Raw genomic sequence first — 21,763 nt, 5'->3', positions numbered from 1 at the left:
TAAACCAAAACTTCAAAATTGTGATATTATATTTTTATTTTTTAATAGTTGGTACTCACACACACATCTCTATTGAGACTTAAACCGAGGTTGGTACCGCTAGGCCAGTCCTTTGGCTATTATATTTTTATTTTGTTTTATCATTATATCAATTCATGAAATTTAAATGTGCGCGCAAGGGGAAGCATTTCTTCACCTACATTTCATATAAGTAAATAAAGGCCTCAAAAATCAGTTGATAATATTTTTTTTTTTTTTTTGGTCTTTAACGTACTGTGAAATTTTATAGAAAGTAAATATACTCTAAAACTTTTCATGTACCACTAACTAACAATATATACAATTTACAAAGCTATTGAAGTAGCAAAATATGTCATCGTTGAATCACAATCTTCCAAATTGGTAAACTCTATTAACAAGGTAATCTTCTTTATATTCCAAAAATTATAGTGTGTCATCAGCACATGGAAGGTTTGCTTTCACTTTTCCAGACCCAAAAATTGTAATCCATCCATACTAAATTTCCCTAGTTCACAATTCCATATTAGAAAGTCAACGGAACATGCAACCTCACCATCTTAATTCATGGAACTTCACATAATTTAGAACAATAGAATGAACAATGGAAGGAATAGTACTAAAAAGTGAAGGAAAAAAAAAAACCCACCCCATCATATTATTGGTATTTCACTAAACAAATACTTCATCATAAAGAAAATCTGTCATTCCAAAACCCAACAAATAACAAGCACAGCATCTAAAAGTAGGTAAAATTAAATATAATGAGGGGAAAAAATGAAGAAGAAGAAATTGAAACCCAATGAATGCTCCATCTAGAATAAGTATCATGTAAAAACTTGGTGGAATGAAAAATGGACAAAAAAAAATAACAAAAAAATTGAAACTTCTCATGAAAGATGAATAATTTGTGATTTCAGCATCAACAAGTAAGGAAACTGGGCTTAAATTACATCAATTTGTTAGGAAAAACCGTCTCCAAAGAGAATAATCCGATATACTATACTTGACGGATAAAAAAAAACTGCTAGCCTTTGCTCCAAAGACAATGGAAATTAATGAGCGGCAATTCCCCTTTTCTCTCCACACTAATAGCTTTGACTTCGGAAGTCATTGCATCAACAAAGAATAACAGAAATTTTAGACCATTAAACCGCCATATTTGTTTCTGGTACAAATCATTGGGAAAATATCACAAACCGATACTATTGTATTTCTTTAGTTGTTCATACCCAAAATTGAAGAACAAACACAACTCAAGGAAAAAAAATCACAGGCCTTGAATATAAGATGGTTTTTTGTTCCTGTTGCAGGCTGCCGAGTGGTCTATATCATATAGTATTGCTGCAGTCGTCAGAAGGAAAGAGTTGAATGTGAGCAGAAACCCTAGAAGACAAGAGTAGCCAAATGGTAGGAATATTTATTTGGGATACGTTGGGAACAAACAATATTTTACATATAAAACATAGGGTATTATGGGAATTATAAAAATTTAATTAAAACAAAAGACGGCTTCCCGTGTCCATCAGGAAGAGCGTTTTGGGAAAGCTACCCTCCCCCAGCTTCAGTCAAACGCTCTTCCACAGGCTTGAAGCTCTTCCACATTGTAATCCAAACGGGGCAAGAAATTGCTTTTGAGTCCTAAAAGCCAAAAGCGGCTTTCAAAAAGCCAATCCAAACTGGCCCTAAGAAACAAAATGTAGGAAAAGGGAAGTGTATCTAAGAGATTTTATTACTTAATGGCTCACAAATGTAGAACAGGCATAAATTGTATACACGTATTACTCAATTATATAGATCCATATGCCTCAAATAAAAATGTCATGTTCATTAGTGTTCCAGAAGCAATACGTATGATGCATAAATGAGAACACACCAGATAAACGGCAATTGTTACGACAAACGGAACGAACCAAGAACAAAACACGAATCACGATATAAAAGTAAGCACGTCACTCACAAAAAACATAAGGATTTATGTGGTTCGGCACAAATTACGCCTCGAAAGATTTCACTATAGGAAAATCAGAAAATTACAAGATTCAACCCCAAAATTCTCTCGCTCACTCTTTTTCCTACGACTTTCAATGTCTCACTCTAACCCACACCAAATAGGAGTGGCAATTTCCTCCGGCCCGGGGGGTTTCTGCCCTGCCCGCCCCTAATAGGACGGATTTCGGTAAGCCTCGTTTAGGAGTAGGGGTGGAGATGGTATTTTGTTTTTAAACCCCGAACGAGGCGGGTTTAGATTTATAAATACATATTTACCAATTCTATTATAGCACTCCAGTATGTCAAGGTCTTGTCTTTTGTCTTTAGTTGATTTCTCCTTAGACCACCGGCTGCGCCGAACGCGATAGAGCCCTAGAGAGAACGTGTTTGGTGTTTCCCCCTTTCTTTCTCTAAAATCACCATTGAAGCTCCTAATAACACAAGTAATTGATTCATAATTTTCGCAGCTTAGGTTTGCATTCAAATTCCTTCTTCTCTTTCTCTCTGTTTTTTTTTTCTTTTTCTTTTTTTTTTTTCTAGTTCTCTCTATGTTTATATATATATATATTGATAAGGATAAATATAACAAACAAAAGATAACAAACTGTTTAAATGAGCACGCAATTCAAATTCAAATTAGATAGGGATAATGTAATCCCCTCCCAAAAGATCTCTCTTGAATCACCAAAAGTTATAGCTCGGCATTATGATGCGCCACGACGTTTACCTTCTCTTATAAGAAGGTGATCGATCCACTTGAAAGGTACGAGAAATTAAATATAGAATTTATTTTCTTTTACATACAAACTCACAAAACTGACTTGGTCGTCTGAGGGTACCCGGCCGGCACCCGGCCAGTGTCAGGCCTCAGTCACCATCCCTTTTCTTTTGCAGGAAGCAGTGCTAATCCGGGTTGTGCAGAATTTCGCTTCAACATATATATATAATTCTTTATATTGCCATAAACGTAAATCTTCATGTTGTGCAGAATTTCGCTTCAACATATATATATAATTCTTTATATTGCCATAAACGTAAATCTTCATATTGAACTTTTCTCCAAGCTTTTTTAGTAAGAAATATTCCAGTTTTGGTGACTAAAAGGCATAGATCTTGTGCGTTTTGTGATTAGCAAATCGATTTGATGTTTGTCATTGCATTGATGGTGGATTGCTAAATGTATCATCTGGTTTAGAAAATTTTGGGCGTTTTAACAGAACAGGGCGGGGATGGTATTCTTACCAACAACCTGTCCTTGGTTCTTAACGGATATGGTATGAAGGATTTCTTAAAAGGGTGAGGTAAGGTTCACTCAAACCCGTACCGAATCCGCCTCTTTGCCATCCGTAACTCCAAACACTATACGCCCTTATGTACCCGGCTACAAGAGAGTACTAAATAGGATCCACGACCTGCAAGCAAAAAACGGGTCACAATTTTTTTAGTCCCACACAACTCACTGTTCGGGTCTAAACAGAGTCGCAATGCAAACCAAACCAGGCCGAAACAAAATTCAGGCCACAATATCAAACCAGCAATATTTCACCATTTGCTAATAAAATTAAATTTCTTTGACTGAAAAATATTATTGGAATAATACAACTTAATAAGGATTCATGGGAGAAAAGGTATCACAGGTTTGTGGTTGCATATCTTTTAATAATTCTTGAACTTTATTTGTGTTTTTATTTCATATTTATACCCCTCAACAACCATATATATGTGTGTGTGTGTGTGTGTGTGTGTGTAAAGATATATATAACATTGTCACTTTCCCTGTTTCTTATTTTGCATTACAATAAAACATAAACTGAATGCAGGACATTTCCCTTCATACTTGGATAATATAAATTTAGGATCATCTCAACAAATCATACAACTTACTAATTTTTGTCAAGGCTGGAAATTGCAACAAACAAAAACTCTCAATACACGGATATAATCAACAATCAAACACACCCTTCCAATATAATAAGTACTTATCACAATTAAATTATTTTTTAAATTATTTGGTAACAACTTTTTTAAAACACTTCTATTGCTGAATTTACAAAAATATCCTTTAATATGACAATACCATATTTGATAATAGCAACTTTATTAAGAAATGGGGGTAATTGTCGTTATAAAAAATTAAATGGACAAAAATGTCTAATAAAAAAGAGTAACTAAAATATTCAAACGCAAATGGTAACTTTTAAGGAGTAGAGAAGCAAAAGCCATGAAAAGAAGGAAAGGATAAACAATTACAACAACAAAAATTCATATAGAAATACAAATACTTACTGGGAGTCCAAAAAAAGTGATGTTAAATTTGCCGGGGCGAGGTTCTCTATATTCAAGGCGCAGAGAGCTGACCACATCGTTGAAAGGTGCATGTCATCAGAAACTTGGATGATCAAGATGGAAACATATTGAAAGTAGGAGGGGTCAACATTGAAACCAGTCTTCATTATACAAAATCTTTTGTTTCCCAAATGAACAAAGCAACCGGAGAATGTGGGATCACAATCCACTGGTAGATCTTTAAAGTCCAGTCCTCTAAAATACACTGGAACACCAATAGATTGAATGATACCATCATTCTCAACGACTTGATATGCAATCAAGTTATAATTACGGCCGAAAGTCTATAAATAACCATCAACATATTCAGCCTTTCCAAAGATCGGGTAATATAACCCATTCTCCTTTTCCTTCTTGATGACCTGCCAGTTCTTCATTTCACTCCCGATTCTGTAATAATAGAATTCTGAGTTACCATGAAGAAAATCATGGACTAAAATGAGAATACAGTACTGGATGACTGCATAAACAGAGATAATTCTGGGTAATTTTCTGTCCAAAGGATACTCAGGTAGGGAACAATCATTATAATCCGAATCATGCCATCCATCCAAAGGATCTAAACGTTCGAAACATGGAGAGCGTATTTCATAGGACGAATACAAAGTAGCCCCAGCAAGCACAAAAAAACCATAATCAGGGTCAGCCATCACTAGGGGACAAGGTTTTTCTGCTTCTGGCAACGGCAATACGAAACCCTTTTTGGTATTTGTATTGAAACAAATGGGTTCAAACTGCAAAAACCTGTCATGCAGATCCCAATATGAAGCCATCAAGACCATTTTCAATCCTGTGAAATCACAACCAACCAGTGAATATACTCTTTCTTCATCTAAGCAACGAAACGCTTTCTGCAGAGGACTAACTCTTGCAATTTTAGAACCAATTTTTCCTCCTACTACAACAAATTTGATTTCATAAATTGCAGCACAATATCACATCTTCTCTTTGTTTCCCGAGCCTCTAGTGAGTTACAGACACAGTTCGAAAAGCACCACCAAAACTAGCAACCAAATGCAATGATACTCCCACATCATCCATCTTTAATTTCCTTCCTCCTCCTTCGCCGGAGATGTAAGAGACTCTCTACCTGAGGGCTCTCAACGTTGCAAAAGAGACGCTCTGTGCTTCGCGTAGAAGAGGCCTTTTAGGGTTTTTATTGCCTCCCACTCCCTCCTCCCTCGATTATAAATGGTAAGGAGTGCGTGTGCACTTTAGCTAGGTCTGAAACAAGAGCGGATATCAACCAAAATCAACTGTTGTTTAATTCAATTTTAGTTAATTAACAATATTTCTTTAGACAATTGACTGATGAAGGCATAGAAAATCCTATTTGGGTAATTAATAAAAAAATTACCAATTTATTTCTGAACAATTCACCACTAAGAACCCTCTCTTCTTTTGACCAATTTACTAATCCTATTTGAGAATCTACCAGTGGAAGCAAAGTGTGAGGTAGTTCATGGCAAGCCCCTTCCAACACTATGGAATGCACTCAAAAGCATGTTTTTTGTAAGTATTTTAATTTTCAAGAAGTAACTTTAGAGCTTTACCATATATTAAGTACTTTTGCTTGTCAAACTTCTTGTTACGATTTTTTTGTAGTTCTGAAAAGAGTTCCATAGCTTGGCATGTTGATAAAATTAGTTTCAGATTCAATCTCTGCAGACCCTTGATAGATCAGTTTAGTTACTTTAGTATACATTTGACTTTTAAAATTAAAAAAAAAATCACATCAAACATAGAATCGTGAACGGCGGCGACTCGGAAATTTCAAGGGCTTCGTTCCATTCCCAATTTCCCAAACTGGTAAATCGTAATGACTAATGAATAATGATCAAAAACCTAACTTTACCAATTACCAAGTCTGTCAGAATTAGAAATCAATTCGGTTTTGAGTTCACTAACCTTAATGATGAACTGAAGGCCTTAGAAATCAATGAAGGCTTTTGAAATCGAGGGTTCCACTCGTACCAAGGGCGGATCTCGGCGGCAACTCGGCACGCAGAGGCCAGAGGAGGACAGTGGCGGACCGGTGGTCCTGGTGGAGTTGTGGAGATGAGGACAGAGGACCGAGTCGTCTGCGAATTGCAATTCGCGAATGATATTAGGGCTAGGAGATGGCACTAGTTCGTATATTAGGGCTTGTTTGGCTTGGGCTGTTTGGATTGGGCGTTCATTTTAGTATTGTGGCTTATTGACTCGGCTTGTTTGGGTGGGCTAATACTAATAATAATTTTTTATTTTTAAGATGGCTAAATTTACCAATAGTAATAAAAATAAAAATTGGTGAGCTAGAGCGGAGCCCAGCCCTCCCTTAAATCCACCATTACATACAGCAGACCCGTGTAGAACTAGCTACATGCACTGATTGAAGACATTGAATCCTCTAATCATGGCCATGGATTCCAAGAACTAACAAATAATGTAGATATAGATTCTTCTGATTTTGCAAAATCGAAGGAAAACCCCCTAATCTTCTATCTCTATCTAACTATAAAACTAAAAACTGAATTAATTTTCTCTTTTTTGCAAAATTGAAGTCGGTATTGCTTATGGGTACTCTTATACTTTGAATTTATGTTTATACTCATAGTTGGGGTTAGATAAAATTAAGGGTTAAGTGCAGAAAACCTCCATCTACTATCGATATAGTGCATATCAGTCCCTGTGTAGTAAAAAAAAACCATATGCTATCAATTTGGTGCGATTGGGTCCCTTGTGGTATAAAATGACGATAATACCCTTACTTCGGTTGAATAAATTAATGATTATAATACAGGCCATGTAAAATGACCATTTTGTCCAAATTTGTATAAAATAGGGTTTGTTTGGCAGAAGGATAATATAAACCTCAAATTGTTTTAAATATGGGATAACTTAGACCTGAATATAATTAACTCTAAAACCAAACATGCCCAACTATATAAAACACACTTAACCATTTTCAACCCTAAGTCTGCTGTGATGATCCTAGATTTTTCAACCCAGCGTGTCCTGTGATGACCCGAAGCGGAACCAAAATGCGGAAGCAAAACAAAAACAAGTTCTTAGAGATGTATGTTATCCCTAAGACACAAGAATGGCCTTTCGACGAAAATCGAGACTCAACGGAAACAAACGAAGACAAAGGTATCAAAACTCTACAAAAAAAGGACCAAATGATAAAATGGTCATTTTACCCGAAGAGGAAGGAATTTGACTTCTAACAAGTCAAATGAGATCAAAAACATTCAAAAACATCATTTGGTAACTTCACATGAAGTCCCAATGCCAAAGGAAGTGAAATCCCAAACGAACCTTATCCCGGTTCGAACCAAATCCGACACCCTATCACTAAAACAATGATATCTTGAGTTAGGAAAAGAATCTGAAACTAAAATTGGTACCATTGGAAAGCTGACTTCGACGCGGTCAGTTTAGACTTAAGAACGGACCAATTCGGTGTTAAAACGAAGAAGTTACATCAGATTGAAATTGGATGACCAAAACTTAAAACTTTGGAGAACTTGAACCGGTTCAACCTCTTTGAACCGGTTCAACATTGGCAGTACGCCCAAGCTAAACCAAAATGACACCTTGAACCGGTTCAACATTTCTTGAACCGGTTCAACTGCACCAGAACACAAAAAATGCAGCAGAAACGGTGTTTTAGCAGAAAAATGAATTTGGAACATGGTTTACAAGGTCAAGATAACATTTTCCGAAAAAAAGTCGTGAAGAAACTCCCCCTAAAATCACATTTTCTATGTGATGGAGTCAAGAACTGAATTTATTTCCTAAAGAAAATTACCAAAATGCCCTTAAGCAAGATTATGCAATAAAAATGTGAAATGAGTCCATAGGAGGCTCAAAACACAAACAAAAGGGTTTTTCATGAAAACGATCATGCACACAAACGTAAATAGTGATTTTAAGCGTGCGGGAATGGACCGCGGCTCCCATAAATGGCCGAGTCAAAATCCGACCCCCCGACGGCCAAAAAAGCGAAAATGAACTTAAAATGAAAACTTTGTAAATCAAAATCAACAAATAACTTCAAATGACCGTTTGGCCCTTAGCCACACTTCATACATGAATAATGAGACCCTATTAAAGAATGAAAACAGAATTCCCACACCTGATGCAACCATGGAAAAACAATAACTTGACATTTCTCAATAATTTCATAAAATTTCATGAAGTCAAAAAGTACAAAAAATACAAAATATATGTCATTGGCCTCCGGCCTCATCTCATACATGTCGAATACATTGTAAAGAATGTACTCATGTACACACTACACGTATGAAATCAAATATATACATTTTGACATATAAGGCTACAAGTGGCATTTCAAGCCGACCTTTACAAGAACTAAAGCCTTCAAGTCCACAATCATCCAAGCAATGATGAACATCACGAATTAAGTCTTCGTACCTAAAAAATATCCCCACAACGTGGGTGAGTAACATAAAGCTACTAGTAAGAGATGAACATGTATCGACCTAATTTTTTACAAGTTTGCATGATTTAATCATTGTGGTTCATTCCACTTAGCGTCTATGTCAAAGGTGAGACTCAGGGAGCATCCTAAGTTACCTTAGATCATTTCTAATATAAATCACATCATCTATGCAATTTCAACAACATAAAAGCATGCTTTCACAAAGCAACAAAATGTAGATTCTCAAGGTTATCAACTTGAAATCTAAAATGCTAGAATAACCAAAGTGGGTCATGCCACCTAACGTCTATGTTCCAAATGAATCTATAGGATCATTCCTAAGTCACATTTGAACAATAAATCACAAATCACAACATCTATGCAATTTAACCAATATAGAAGCATGCTATACAAAGCAACTAGATATAAATTCTCAAAGTTATCAACTTGAAATCTAAAATGCTAGAATAACCAAAGTGGGTCATGCCACCTAACGTCTATGTTCCAAATGAATCTATAAGATCATTCTTAAGTCACATTTGAACAATAAATCACAAATCACAACATCTATGAAATTTAACCAACATAGAAGCATGCTATACAAAGTAACTAGATATAGATTCTCAAAATTATCAACTTGAAATCTACAAGTACGAAAGCAACTAATTATAACAATTTAGTACAATTAGAATTCTAATACCACACATCAAGACATAGATTCTCAAAGTTATCAACTTGAAATCTAAAAGTGTGAAAAACAACTAAATATAACAATTTAGTATGGATGTCCTTAACAACATCAATAAAACCGCAAGTCACAATTAAACATGATTGTTAACTTGGAATTGAATGCGAAAACAAATAATGGAAGACTTGGACATCACGTCTTGGATTTCCGCCGAGAACAAAAATGGTTATTCCGGGCACTAACCTACTGGGAAGACCACCCTAGTGCACACTATCTCAATTGGGAAGAACTCATACCTCCCGCACTAGAGCCAAACTCTAGCCATGTCACTTGTAAAAATGTCCCAAGACTTCAAAATAATCAAATAAGTTCACAACTTATACGTAATTTATATAATACACGAAAACCACATTCCATGCACAAGTAGGTTGAAACTACACAATCCATGCCTAGAGTTTCAATTCTAAAATGGCATATATAATGTCAATTACAAAGTGTGCAATTCATTACACAGGGCATCAATATATTTCATAAAGAAGACATGTTCTCATGAATATAAATATAACAACAAAGTTGTCCAATGCTCAAAACACAACAAAGTGAATACATAACAAGTTCAAGTCCATGATTTAAATATAGAAACAACTTCTAAAACACAAATAGATCCATGGAGCCATTAGATAGAATTTAATTAAACAAAATAATTAAATTCTCTAGATTTCACCTCAAATTCAAATATCCTCAAATTAATATATGTTAAACAACATGTCATGGTCATTACACATATCAAATCAAAAGTGCAAAATGAGCAAGATAGCATCATGTAGAATTTAATTAATTTAAATTAATTAAATCTCTAATTTTTAAAAGTCATTCAAATGATCCCAAATAAATATATAACAAGCACTAAGTCATGGTCATACCATATATCAAGTCCAAAATGGGATACAAGCAAAACACAATTTACTAGAATTTAATCAAATTAAATTCATTAAATCTCTAGATTTAAAAACTCATTTAAATCATCCAAATTTAATATACAACAAAGATTAAGTCATGGTCATGCCATATATCTAGTCCAAAATGAGTCATAAGTAAACTACCATTAATCATAATTTCTCAAATTAATACAATACATGCATACAAGTTGAATAAGCATAAAAAACATGCAAAATAACAAACATATAATCCTATAACATCCCCTACCTCACTAGAGAAGTGTCTCTCTAGAATCCAAGGCAAAATCAACGCAAAATGGCAAATCCTTCTAGGGTTATGAAGAGGAAGGTGAGGGAAACAAAATGTATTCCTAAGTTCAAACTTGGAAATCAATGGAAGGCCCTCAAAAATGAAGGTCAAAGCTTAAGGCTTTAGGCTCTATCCATAGAGGCTATGGTTTTCTTTACAAGAGAAGGAAGAGATAGAAATTAAGTGTGAAAGAATGTGAGTAGAGGAAATAGAAATCCTCCACTCACTATGTGGTCTTACACCAAGGTCAACAGACACAAGTTTTGGTCAATTGCACAAAAACCCCTCTTAACAACATAATTCCAAAGTGGCCCAAAAATTAATTGCAAGACTTAATTTGGAGCATACACTTGTCACTCATCCAAGGCTCCATCCTAGGCTTAATCTCAAGCCTACACTTGTCAACCATCTAAGCTAACAAGTGCACCAATCCTGTGCCAACAAGTGGTTGAATCTCCACCCTCCACATGTCATCATCCAAGGCATCAAAGTATTTCCACACAAATGTCAACAAGTGGACCAATGAGAGTGTGACACTTGTCACACTTTTTCGAAAATTGCAAAAAGGTCATTTCTGAAAATATCTTCCAAATTAAATTACAAAATGGTCCCTGAGACGAAAAATAATTACTTTACAGTAATTCTACAAATGACCCTAAAAGAAAGAGAAATTACAAAGAAGTATGCATCCACACCCCTAAGGAAGAAAGACCACAACTAGCATGCTCTTCTACAAAAGTAAACATACACAGAGTATGGAATTTAAGTATCATGGATGTATGCAAAACCGGAATCAAATCCAAACACGAAAAATGAGGTTATTCCAATAAAGTGATAAACGAGAAAAAAAACAAAAAGTGAATAGTGTCACAAAAGTGAAAATGTGAAAATGACTCAGTCTTCAAAGGAAGTCGTCAATTCAAGGAAAAGAGTCTCGGAAACCATTCCCGAACACTTAAGATGACACTAAGTGACAAGAAACCGAACTCAGAGAAGGAAAAGATCAACCGAAAAAAAATATTCGTAAAAATCTGAGAAAGGAAAGGAAGAAAATGACCGGGTCATTACATCTGCATTGTATATAAGAGAGGCCAACTCTAAATTCCTTAGTGTTCTGAAACCCTAACCCGTTTTCATGTGTATTTGTTGTCTAAATCGATTGAATCTCTGTATTTGTTTGTTGATTGGTTGAAGATAACTTGCAAGAGTTGTAAAGTCGGTGAAAGATCTATTGTGTTGTTGTGCTGTGGCACTGTGAAGACTCTTTCATGTCGTAAGTGTTCTTAAATCAAAATTTTGTTCTTAAATCGTGTTATTTGTGTTAGATTTGTGTAAAATTTTGCGTTGTGAAAAATTGTAAACTCACTGAATGTTTTGTATGATTATGTGGTTCGATTTTGTTTCAACATTTGTTAGGGTTTTCTGATTCATCTCGTAAATTGTTAAATGTTCTCTGATTTTGTTCTTAAATCATGTAGTATGCATGTATGGTTGATTTTGTTTCAACATTTGTTAGGGTTTTTTGATTTTTTTCATATTTCTTTCCTAACAGTTAGGGTTTTTGTAAACAATAGTGGGTTTATCATTTTTTCTTATATTCTCTTGCAATTTTGGCCTTTATATATGTTTGTGTCATGTATGTACGATTCAGTGGTGTTAGGGGTTTGTCAGTAGGTTGGTCTATTTGTGCTTTTTGCTTATAAATTCAGTATATATATGTTTGTGTAACCCAATGCACGATTGTGACCCATATATGACAAATATGATGATCTAGTCTCCATTTAAATTGGGGTTTTATACTATAAAGTTTGGATTTTTATATGCACATATGTTTTGTTCAATGCAATATTGTGGGTTGATTGACTTTATTAATTTATTGTTAGGGTTTTGTAAACAATAGTGGTCCCTTGCTTTTATGCTCTGCCCAATGCATTATTGTGGGTTGATTGACTTTATTTATTGTGAGGGTTTTGTAAACTATAGTGGTCCCATATGTATAGAAAATGTTAATCTTTATGTTGTGTCCAAGTGCTACAAACAGTACCTCAGAATAATTGTGTTTTGTTTGTTTATACTTTTGATGGAATGTTTCTATATGTGATGTTGGGTCCATGTCTTTATTATTTATATTATTTATACACTAACATTATTTTTTAGTGCATAACATGCATATTGCATGACGGATCCATAGATCCTGCTCTGATATGCATGTATGCTTGTGACAAAAGCTTATATAGTTGTGGCTTGTGACGGTTTATATTTTATTATTTATACACTAACATTGTTTTTTAGTGCATAATGTGCATATTGCATGACAGATCCATAGATTCCGCTCTGATATGCATGCATGCTTGTGACAAAAGCTTATATAGTTGTGGCTTGTGACGGTTTATATTTTATTATTTAAACACTAACATTGTTTTTTAGTGCATGAGATGCATATTGCATGACGGATCCGTAGATCCCGCTCTGATATGCATGCATGTTTATGACAAAAGCTTATATAGTTGTGGCTTGTGACGGCTTATATTTTATTATTTATACACTAACATTGTATGGTTGTTTAGTAAATGGGGAAGACATACATACTTCAGTTCCATCATTCGCGAAAGTTGAATCAACGCAACAACTATGTTGGTGGTAGCATAGAGGTAGTTGACAATGTGGACCCTGACATGATGTCTTACTTTGAATTGGAAGACATGGTGGATATGCTACAATTGGGTGAGAGTAAAATGTTCTACAGAGATCCTATTGGTAGGCACTTGATGCAGATAATTAATGATGGGATTGTTATGTAGATGTTTATGGCCTACAACAGCTCATCTTTGATTAAGATTTATGTCACTAATACTGAGAATGAGGATTATAGGTTTAGTGCACAAGTTCAGCATCGGTGGACAGAATTTTTAACCCAATCAATGGATGACAGTGACCATTTGCAGCCTAGCAGTGACCATGTGCAACCTAACAGTGACCATTTGCAGCCTAACAGTGACCATGTGCAGGCTGCAAGTGTTGAAGAGAATGTGCACAATGATGCCTCAGTTGATGAAGAGGACGACATATATGATGAGGAAGATAGTGAAGAGTTAGATGATGTCTCAGTTTATGCACCAAGTGATGAGCTATGGAGTATCCATATTGACTCAGATGATGAGATACATATTCCTTACAAAAAATCAAAATTCATTACTAGGAGAGAAATGGGAGAGAAGGAAAAAATATTAACGGTGGGAATGGAGTTTGTTACATTTGCAGAATTCAAAGATGTGTTGAGAGACCATGCTATCAAGAACAAATATGACATCAAGTTTGTTAAAAATGATGGAAAAAGGGTTACATGTATATGTAGAAATGAGTGTGAGTGGAGGATACATGCTTCAAAGAGAAAATCAAATGGTGCCATTGTGATTAGTACATTCAATGATGAACATAACTGCTCTAAAGTTCAAACAAGCAGACTAGCAACATCTTCTTATCTTGCAAAGAAGTATGTGCATAAGTTTAGGAGGGACCCTGAGTGAAAAAATTCTGGTTTTATGGGTCAGATTACTGATGATTTGAACCTGGTAGTTAATAGGTTCAAAATTTATAGGGCAAAAAGGAAATGTCAGCTGATGATTGATGGCACATATGAAGATCAATTCTCAAAAATTAGAGAGTATTGTTAGTTGGTATTAGAGACAAATCCTGGAAGTGTTGCTAGGGTTGATGCATTCTTAGAGCCAGATGGGAAGTCTACAAGGTTTGAGAGACTGTTTTTCTCATTGAATGCAATATGGAGAGGCTTTAAAGAGGGTTGTAGGCCATTCATTGGCTTAGATGGCTGCTTTCTAAAAACTCATTATAATCAACATTTACTAAGTGTTATTGGTATAGATGGGGACAATAGCTTCTATCCCGTTGCAATTGGTATTGTGGAAGCAGAGACAAAGGAGACTTGGGATTGGTTTCAGGATAACCTCATGGATTTGCTTTGCCCCCACAAAGAAATAACATTCATTTCAGATAGACAAAAGGTATGTTAGAAAATTCTTTTACAGACTTTCAGTTTAAAACTGCATTTACTGATAGTATAAATGTATTTATTGATACTTTAAAATACATTTTCAGATTGTTTAAAATTTCATTTACTGATATTATGATTTTATTATAGGGTTTGGTTGACACACTTGAGAAGCTTGGGGCAGATCACAGATTCTGTGTAACACACATGTATGACAACTTCAAAAAGAAGTTCCCAGGCTTGGAGTTGAAGCAAGAGTTATGGGATGCAGCAAATTCTTTCACAATGGTAGACTTTTAGGGACACATACAGAGAATCAGGAAAATTAACACAGATACATATGATTGGTTGGCCAAGATACCCCCTCACATGTGAGCTAAGTGTAAGTACTCAGAATGGTCAAAGTGTGACCTTAAAAGCAATAATATGTGTGAATCATGGAATTCACACATACTAAAGGCCAGAGATAAGCCCATCATCACCATGCTTGAAATGATCAGAAAGTCCTTGTTGAAGAGGAGTCAAGAGAAAAAAGAGTACATGGAGGGGAAAATGGGGTTGTTGTGTCCAGCTCCAGCAGCTCAGCTAAAACTGAACAAGAGGAACTTAATGAGTTGTCCTGCTCACCTCTCTGGAAAAGCCATTTATGAGGTTGAAGATGGAGGAGTGAATGAGACTGTTGACTTACATAAAAAAAGTTGTACTTGTAGGGCATGGGATGTCACAGGTATCCCATGCAAGCATGCATGTGCAGCTATACAAAAGAGAAAAGGGGCAGTTCTTGAAGACTTTGTTGACCCATACTGTTATAAGGAAACATTCTTGAAGTCATATGCAGGGATGGTATATCCAATGACATTGAGAAATATGAGAGAAGTAACTGGGGTGGTTCCAATTATTCTTCCTATAGCTAGGAAACCCCCAGGCAGACCAAAGAAATTGAGGAAGAAAGCTTATGATAAAGGTACATCAAGTGGAAAACGTGTGTACAAACAAAGGGATCACCTTATTTGTGGAAAATGTCAATTAACTGGTCATAACTCAAGGACCTGCAAAAATGAACAAGTGCAGAGAGGACCACCTAAAAGCAAAGGAGGTAGACCCAAAAACCCTCAACTTGGAGTATTGCATATTCAAAAGGCTACTAAAACTGTTCTTAATGGCAGTGGTGGTGTTGGGAGTAACAATGTTATGGGCAGTACTTCAGTGAGAGTCAGTACTTTAGTGAGAGTAAGAGGCAGTGGTGTTGGGAGTAGGAATGGAATTGGTAGAAGTCTTGGGAGTAACAATGTGTTGGAAGTACTTCACTGAGTGGTGGTGTTGCTACTAACAATGCTATGGGAAGTAGAGGTGTTGTGAGAGGCAGGGGTGGTAGAGGTACTGTGAGAGGCAGGGGTGGTGGCAGTCATATGACTGTAAATGTTGATATTGGTGCTGGCAACTTGACTGATGTCCCAGTGATGGTTAGTGGGATTAACAGTGAGGTATATGCATTGATTTATATTATTATTATTATTATTATTTATTTTACAAGTGTTGTCAACTCAACTTTTACTTTAACTTTACCATCTTTATAGGTTATTAATGTTTCTCAGTCTCAGATTGTTGGCGTGCTACATATACTAGGGAATGGTACCCAAGAAAGCTAAGATTGGTGGTTCTAGGTAAATGAATTTTTAATTTTAGTTCTTTTCCATTCAAAACACATACTTGCTTAGGGCATTTTTAATTATCTTGTACCATTTATTTGTTGCAGATTCCACTGTCTAAAACTATTGCCTTTGTTTCATCCAAGTTTCAATTTACTTCAATCCAAGGTGTTGCCTTTTGCTAGTGGACAATTTGCGACTTGTATGGTAAATCTGAAGTAATCTTTTGTGTATTTGATTCATGGATTAACAAATGGACAACTATTGTTTTTGTTTTTAACATCTGTTTGACTGGCTACAATATTTATGTATGTATGGAGCTGCAATATGTATGTATGTATATGTTGTGTTGTTGGGGAACTATGGAGCTGCAATATGTATGTATGTATGTGTTGTGTTGTTGGGGAACTATGGAGCTGTAATATGTATGTTTGTTTTTAATATATGTATGTATGTGTCTCAACGTGGAGCAATATCTATGTATGTTGTTTGGGAATTATGGAGCAAATTATGTATGCGTAAATTATTTATGTCTGTGTTGTTGGTGGTTGTGATTATTTAACTTATTGAATGTTGTCATTGAATGGGTGGTGCAGGCTATAGTTGGTCATTTATTGAATGGTTGGTCACCATTGAATGGGTGGTGCAGTAGGTCTGTGTATATGAGTGTTGTTGTGTATAATGTTTATGTATGTGAGTAGTGTTGGGTACAATATGGTGCAGGTTGTAGTTGTATTTAAAAAATAAAAATCAAACAGGTTGTAGTTGCTTTCAAACAGGTTAGACTTGCATTCAAACATGTTAGACTTGCATTCGAACATGTAACACAAGTAAAGAACCACAAAACATGTTTTTGTTTACAATGTTTCACATTAGTAACTTGAACAATACAACACAAGTAAAGAACCCCAAAAGAAAATTGAGAATGGAAAACTGAGGTAAGCATTTTCTTTTAGGTTGGGCATATCCTGTGTGCTTCATCTCTCTTAATTCTGCTATCATGTTTTCCATCTCCAAAAGCTTGTCATCATTCGCATTCATGGTTCAAGCTTGACCAATTAATAGAGAATCAGTTCTTTGCAAGTCCCGCAGCTCTCGTATCTCTGTCATAAGATCCCAAATCAATTTACGGTAATAATCAGGCAATTCTTCATCCTCCCACCTCAAAAAACCATATGAACCAGTCTTGTAGTTGGCGCACCCGTAAAACCTTCTACCAGGATTTCGTTGGGTAAATGACACCTTCAAAGGACTTTTAACTCCATATTTACAATAATATTCTTTCACTGACCTCCTATATGGGTAACAATGGCTTCTTGAGTTTGAAGATGATGGCACGTTTTGGAGTAAATGAATTTTTTTTTTTTGAGATAATTAATAACATAAATAGTGTGTAGTTATTGATAAAGAAAAAAATGAAGATATAGAGAACTAAAAAAATAAACAAAGGAAACAAGAATTGAAGCAGACATGCATGGAGAGAGAGAGAGAGAGAGGGAGAGAGAACAGTGATCATGTATAGAGAGAGAGACGAATTGGTATAAGGTGCTGGGGGCCTTTTATGCACAAATGCTAAGGGGCTTTTCTGCACAAATTGTGAGGGGCAAAATGGGAAAGAAAAGGGTAAAATGGGGTTTTAAGTTTTACTTTTCGTAAAAAGTTGTCAGATGGACCTGTTATGCACCTTTTTTGAATTTTGAGGACTTGCATGCACTTTTTCAAAAAGTAGGGACTTGTTCTGCACAAAGTCTATATATCAGGGTTTTCTTCACTTAACCCTAAAATTCATAAATGAATATCCATCATTGAACACTTCAACCTACTATTCAATACTAAATTACAGTAGGTGGTGGATCCTGAAAAATAAATTTGGGTGTATTTATTTATTTTTATTTTTTTTCCATGGATACTCTGTTCTTGTTGGTGGGTCAGGTAATGGAAATCCAGTAACACTGAAACGGTACCCGAACAATCTTGAACGAAACCATTGTGTTTTTTTTTTTTTTTTGTTCTTTTTTTTTTAATTATTCTTGTTAGTCATTTGGATTTGATTTTAATCAAGTGAAATAGAGGAATGAGAGAGAATCCATAGAAATCAAAGAGGGAAGAAAAATGCTTTTAAGAATTTTGTGGGGGATGATGTGGTTATGCATCATTGCTCGAAAAAAAAGATATTGTAGAGAGAAAAAGTGAGATTGTAAGACAAGGTGTGTGTGGAGAGAGATGTAGAGAGAGAAAGAGATGCTGTTGAAAGACTGGGGGTAAAGTGACGTATAGAGTATTATAATATGTAATATATAGTGTTGAGGATATTTTGAAATTTTTAGAAAAAAATTAGTGAAATTTGAGGGTTAGAGGCAATTTGTTCAATAGTTAACAATATAGGAATTTATATGCAATTAATTTTTAGTGGGGATATTTCTTGCACATTTTGCATAGGAATTTTTTATTTTTTTTTATTAGTATTATTATTATTTTTCTTGCATTTAACCCTTTTTTAGATACTAGATACTTTGAGATAGCTTCACCGTTGTGAGAAAAATCTTAATATCATATGTCACATGAGTTTCATTGTTAGATAATAAAATATCATTGAATATAAGATGGGATAATAAAACAACCTGAACTTGAGTTGTATGCATTTACAACACTCTATTTAAATTCATAACAGAATGACTTCGAAGAGTCCTTTGGTGAAAGGGTAGAAATTGTGCACAAGACGCTCCCCTGTTTATTATGAGCACAAAATCAACTTTGACCAACTTATAACATTAAAGGTTTCTTTGAAATCAAGGGGGGTTTCGCACATTTTGAATATAACAAACTATTTGTTTTTTTATTTTACTTTACCCTAAATTTAGATTAAATAGTGAGAGATTTGCATTTTTTTAGGGCAATTTTAGAAAGCATTATACTAAATGAATACATAGGAAAATACGTAGTATGGTGTAAAAATATAACCACTGGGAAGGTCATGTGTAATTATTATATCAATAAAAAATGTTCATGTAAATGTCAAATGAATCTCCTTGGCAATAAAGGAACTGAATAACCATTACCTTTGAACATTTCATTCCTTCCCCCTACAAATTCGTTTATCAAGAAAGATAACACCAAAATACTTGAAAAGACAATGGAAACGGAGGGGCAGACCTATCCAAAGTTGTGAACACAGCCCTCGAATGACTCAGAAAAACTCCACACTAATGATAAGCTCGATGAATCACATCCAGCAATATAACAGAAAATTCAGTCCCAATAAGTTAAAGCAAAGTCACGGGTTAAAATAACAAAGTCACAGGGGTTAAAATACAGGCCAGCTGAATTTTCAGATGTTAGTCCAAAACATTGAGCTCCACACAAACAAGCAAATGGACCTAATCAACTCCCAAAAGTCAAACTTCAGTCTCCAATGCCCAAAGTATCTTCTTTCTTGGACCCTGGAAAAGTCAAAGTGAACATAAAATGGGCAAGACCCTAAAATCTTGGAGGGCTGAGGGTCAAATCTTTTAATATAAATAATTAAAAGGAAATAAAAAAAATTAGAAAAGGAAAATTGAAGAGCATTTCCTAAAGCAAAACCCATGAACCGAATTATCCACAAATATAGACAAATTGCCAACTAAGAGGATGTATCCAATAAAGCCAGTATTAATCTTCATCTAAAAGCATACTTCATTATAAAATGTTGACACCACTTGCTGTACCGGAAAGGTCTCATACTGAATTAATGTAGAACAAGAAGAGAAGAAAGATAGGAGAGGGGAGAATATAGAGAAAATATCAATAAATCAACATACTCATTAATAAACAATCATCAGAAAGTGTCCAAATGAAAGTACCAAGTCCTACAAATATATAAATATATATAGGCAATGAAATAAAATCCTAATCAAACACGACTACCAAATAAAACCCTAAACTAGAAAAACTCTAAAATCACCCTAATCTTATATCAAGATTTATAACTGATTTATCAAATCAGTTATAATTGATAAACAACTAATTTATCAAATCTCTGATTTCATCTATTTTAGGTCCTTCAACAGTAGAGGCCAATCACGTACGGCTCATGCGTTCGAATCACATCTCATTCTTATCACAGACAGCCTCCAAAAGCCCTAATATATGATAACTGGATTTGCATTAGCAAAGAGGCATATATTCAAAAGTCTCATCACGTGAAATTTTCACCAATTTGATCTGGTTAGAAGAGTAATTAGGTTTGAAATATTGTAAACGATTGCACACATATCATGAATCAAAAAGAACAATTCAACAAATGATGTTGCATCAACCAGGAGACGCAATCATGTATAATTTCAAACCCAATCGACCAGGTTGGAGGAAAAAGCTGTTACTATTTTGAGTCGAGACATAACAAAAAATAAATAAAAAATGGTCCAGGGCTCAACAAAGAATGCTGTGATGAAATGATAAAAATAGTAAAGCATGGCATATGTAATAGATTATAGATACTACCAGTGGATTATCATTTTCGACCAAGATCAGATGGTTTCATACATGATCATATAAGTTTGAACTAATAATGAGGAGCCATGAGGTTTTAAATTCCAGCTGGAAAGCTAGAGGACCTTAACATGGTTTATTTGCAGGAGACAAAGTTTGCCTCGATTTCGGATAGGGTGGTGAGGAGTCTTTGGGGTGGGCAATTTGTTGAGTGGGAAGTGCTTGACGCCATTGGCACTTCGGGGGGCTATTCTTGTCATGTGGGATAGGGGATGAGTGTCAAAGGTAGACGTTTGGAGGGGGAGGTTCTCCATCTCTTGTGCTTTTGTTATGGAGGAGGATTGTTTTAGGTGGGTTTTCTCCGATATGTATGGTCCAGTGGATGATGGGGAGAGACACATTCTTTGGCATGAGCTCATCTTTGTGAGGGGGCTATGGGCCCTCCCGTGGTGTGTTGGTGGGGCCTTTAATGCGATCACGCGTTTAGATTTTGATCTTTTTTATTATTGAAATAAATGGGGTAAAAGAGTAATCTCATCGTATTTTTTTTATGTACGCCTGTACCAAACTGTTAGAGGGGAGTTCAATGCAAGATTTTTGAAAAGATCCATCCGTGTGTAATTAGGGCAAACCTAAGGGGAGGTCAGTATACTTATTAACCCAAATGTTCTTTAATTCACTAAGTAAATTAAACTCCCCGCATTAGATCAAAATCATAAAAATTCATTGTAAATCAAATCAATTGAACTTTACTAGCAACAAAAAAGTTTCCTAGTTAACAGAATAAAGGACTATAAATTAGGCATACAACAACTCAATTGGATAACGGGTGTATACAATAAAAAACAAGGAAAAAAATCACGAATCAGTATCAAACAGATTACGTTATCAGACATCTGTTCCAGCAAATCAAATAT

The 21,763-nt window shown here is 35.2% G+C and overlaps 1 protein-coding gene and 1 long non-coding RNA gene across 6 annotated transcripts in view; both read right to left on the bottom strand.

The window, feature by feature from the left end:
- The window catches only part of LOC132269325 (uncharacterized), a 29,317-nt gene that overhangs the window by 1,956 nt on the left and 5,598 nt on the right, over positions 1-21,763 (bottom strand). For 2 of the 4 annotated variants that reach the window (XM_059770481.1, XM_059770479.1), the window contains one exon: positions 19,406-19,816. The exons of 1 other annotated variant lie outside the window; for it this stretch is intronic. In XM_059770481.1, the coding sequence (XP_059626464.1) occupies positions 19,772-19,816 (45 nt within the window). In that variant the 3' untranslated portion in view covers positions 19,406-19,771. Of the gene's footprint in view, positions 1-19,405; positions 19,817-20,157; positions 20,498-21,763 lie in introns of those variants that run through there. One more of the 4 variants, XM_059770478.1, reaches the window with a different exon arrangement.
- On the bottom strand, positions 114-6,535 carry LOC132269326 (uncharacterized). 2 transcript variants are annotated; one of them, XR_009469457.1, is made up of 3 exons: positions 6,265-6,510; positions 4,297-5,580; positions 114-3,422 (listed from the first exon to the last, which is right to left on the bottom strand). It is a non-coding gene; the product is annotated as an uncharacterized LOC132269326 (long non-coding RNA). The 2 variants fall into 2 exon arrangements; XR_009469456.1 differs by lacking the exon at positions 114-3,422 and having other exon boundaries at positions 4,187-5,580; positions 6,265-6,535.

Source organism: Cornus florida, unplaced genomic scaffold, assembly GCF_030987335.1.
Source record: "Cornus florida cultivar Cherokee Brave unplaced genomic scaffold, ASM3098733v1 CherokeeBrave_3.0.0_Hap2_Chr08, whole genome shotgun sequence".
Lineage (NCBI taxonomy): Eukaryota > Viridiplantae > Streptophyta > Magnoliopsida > Cornales > Cornaceae > Cornus > Cornus florida.
The sequence above is the reverse complement of the archived record's forward strand: the minus strand, read 5'-3'. Positions and strand labels throughout refer to the sequence as shown.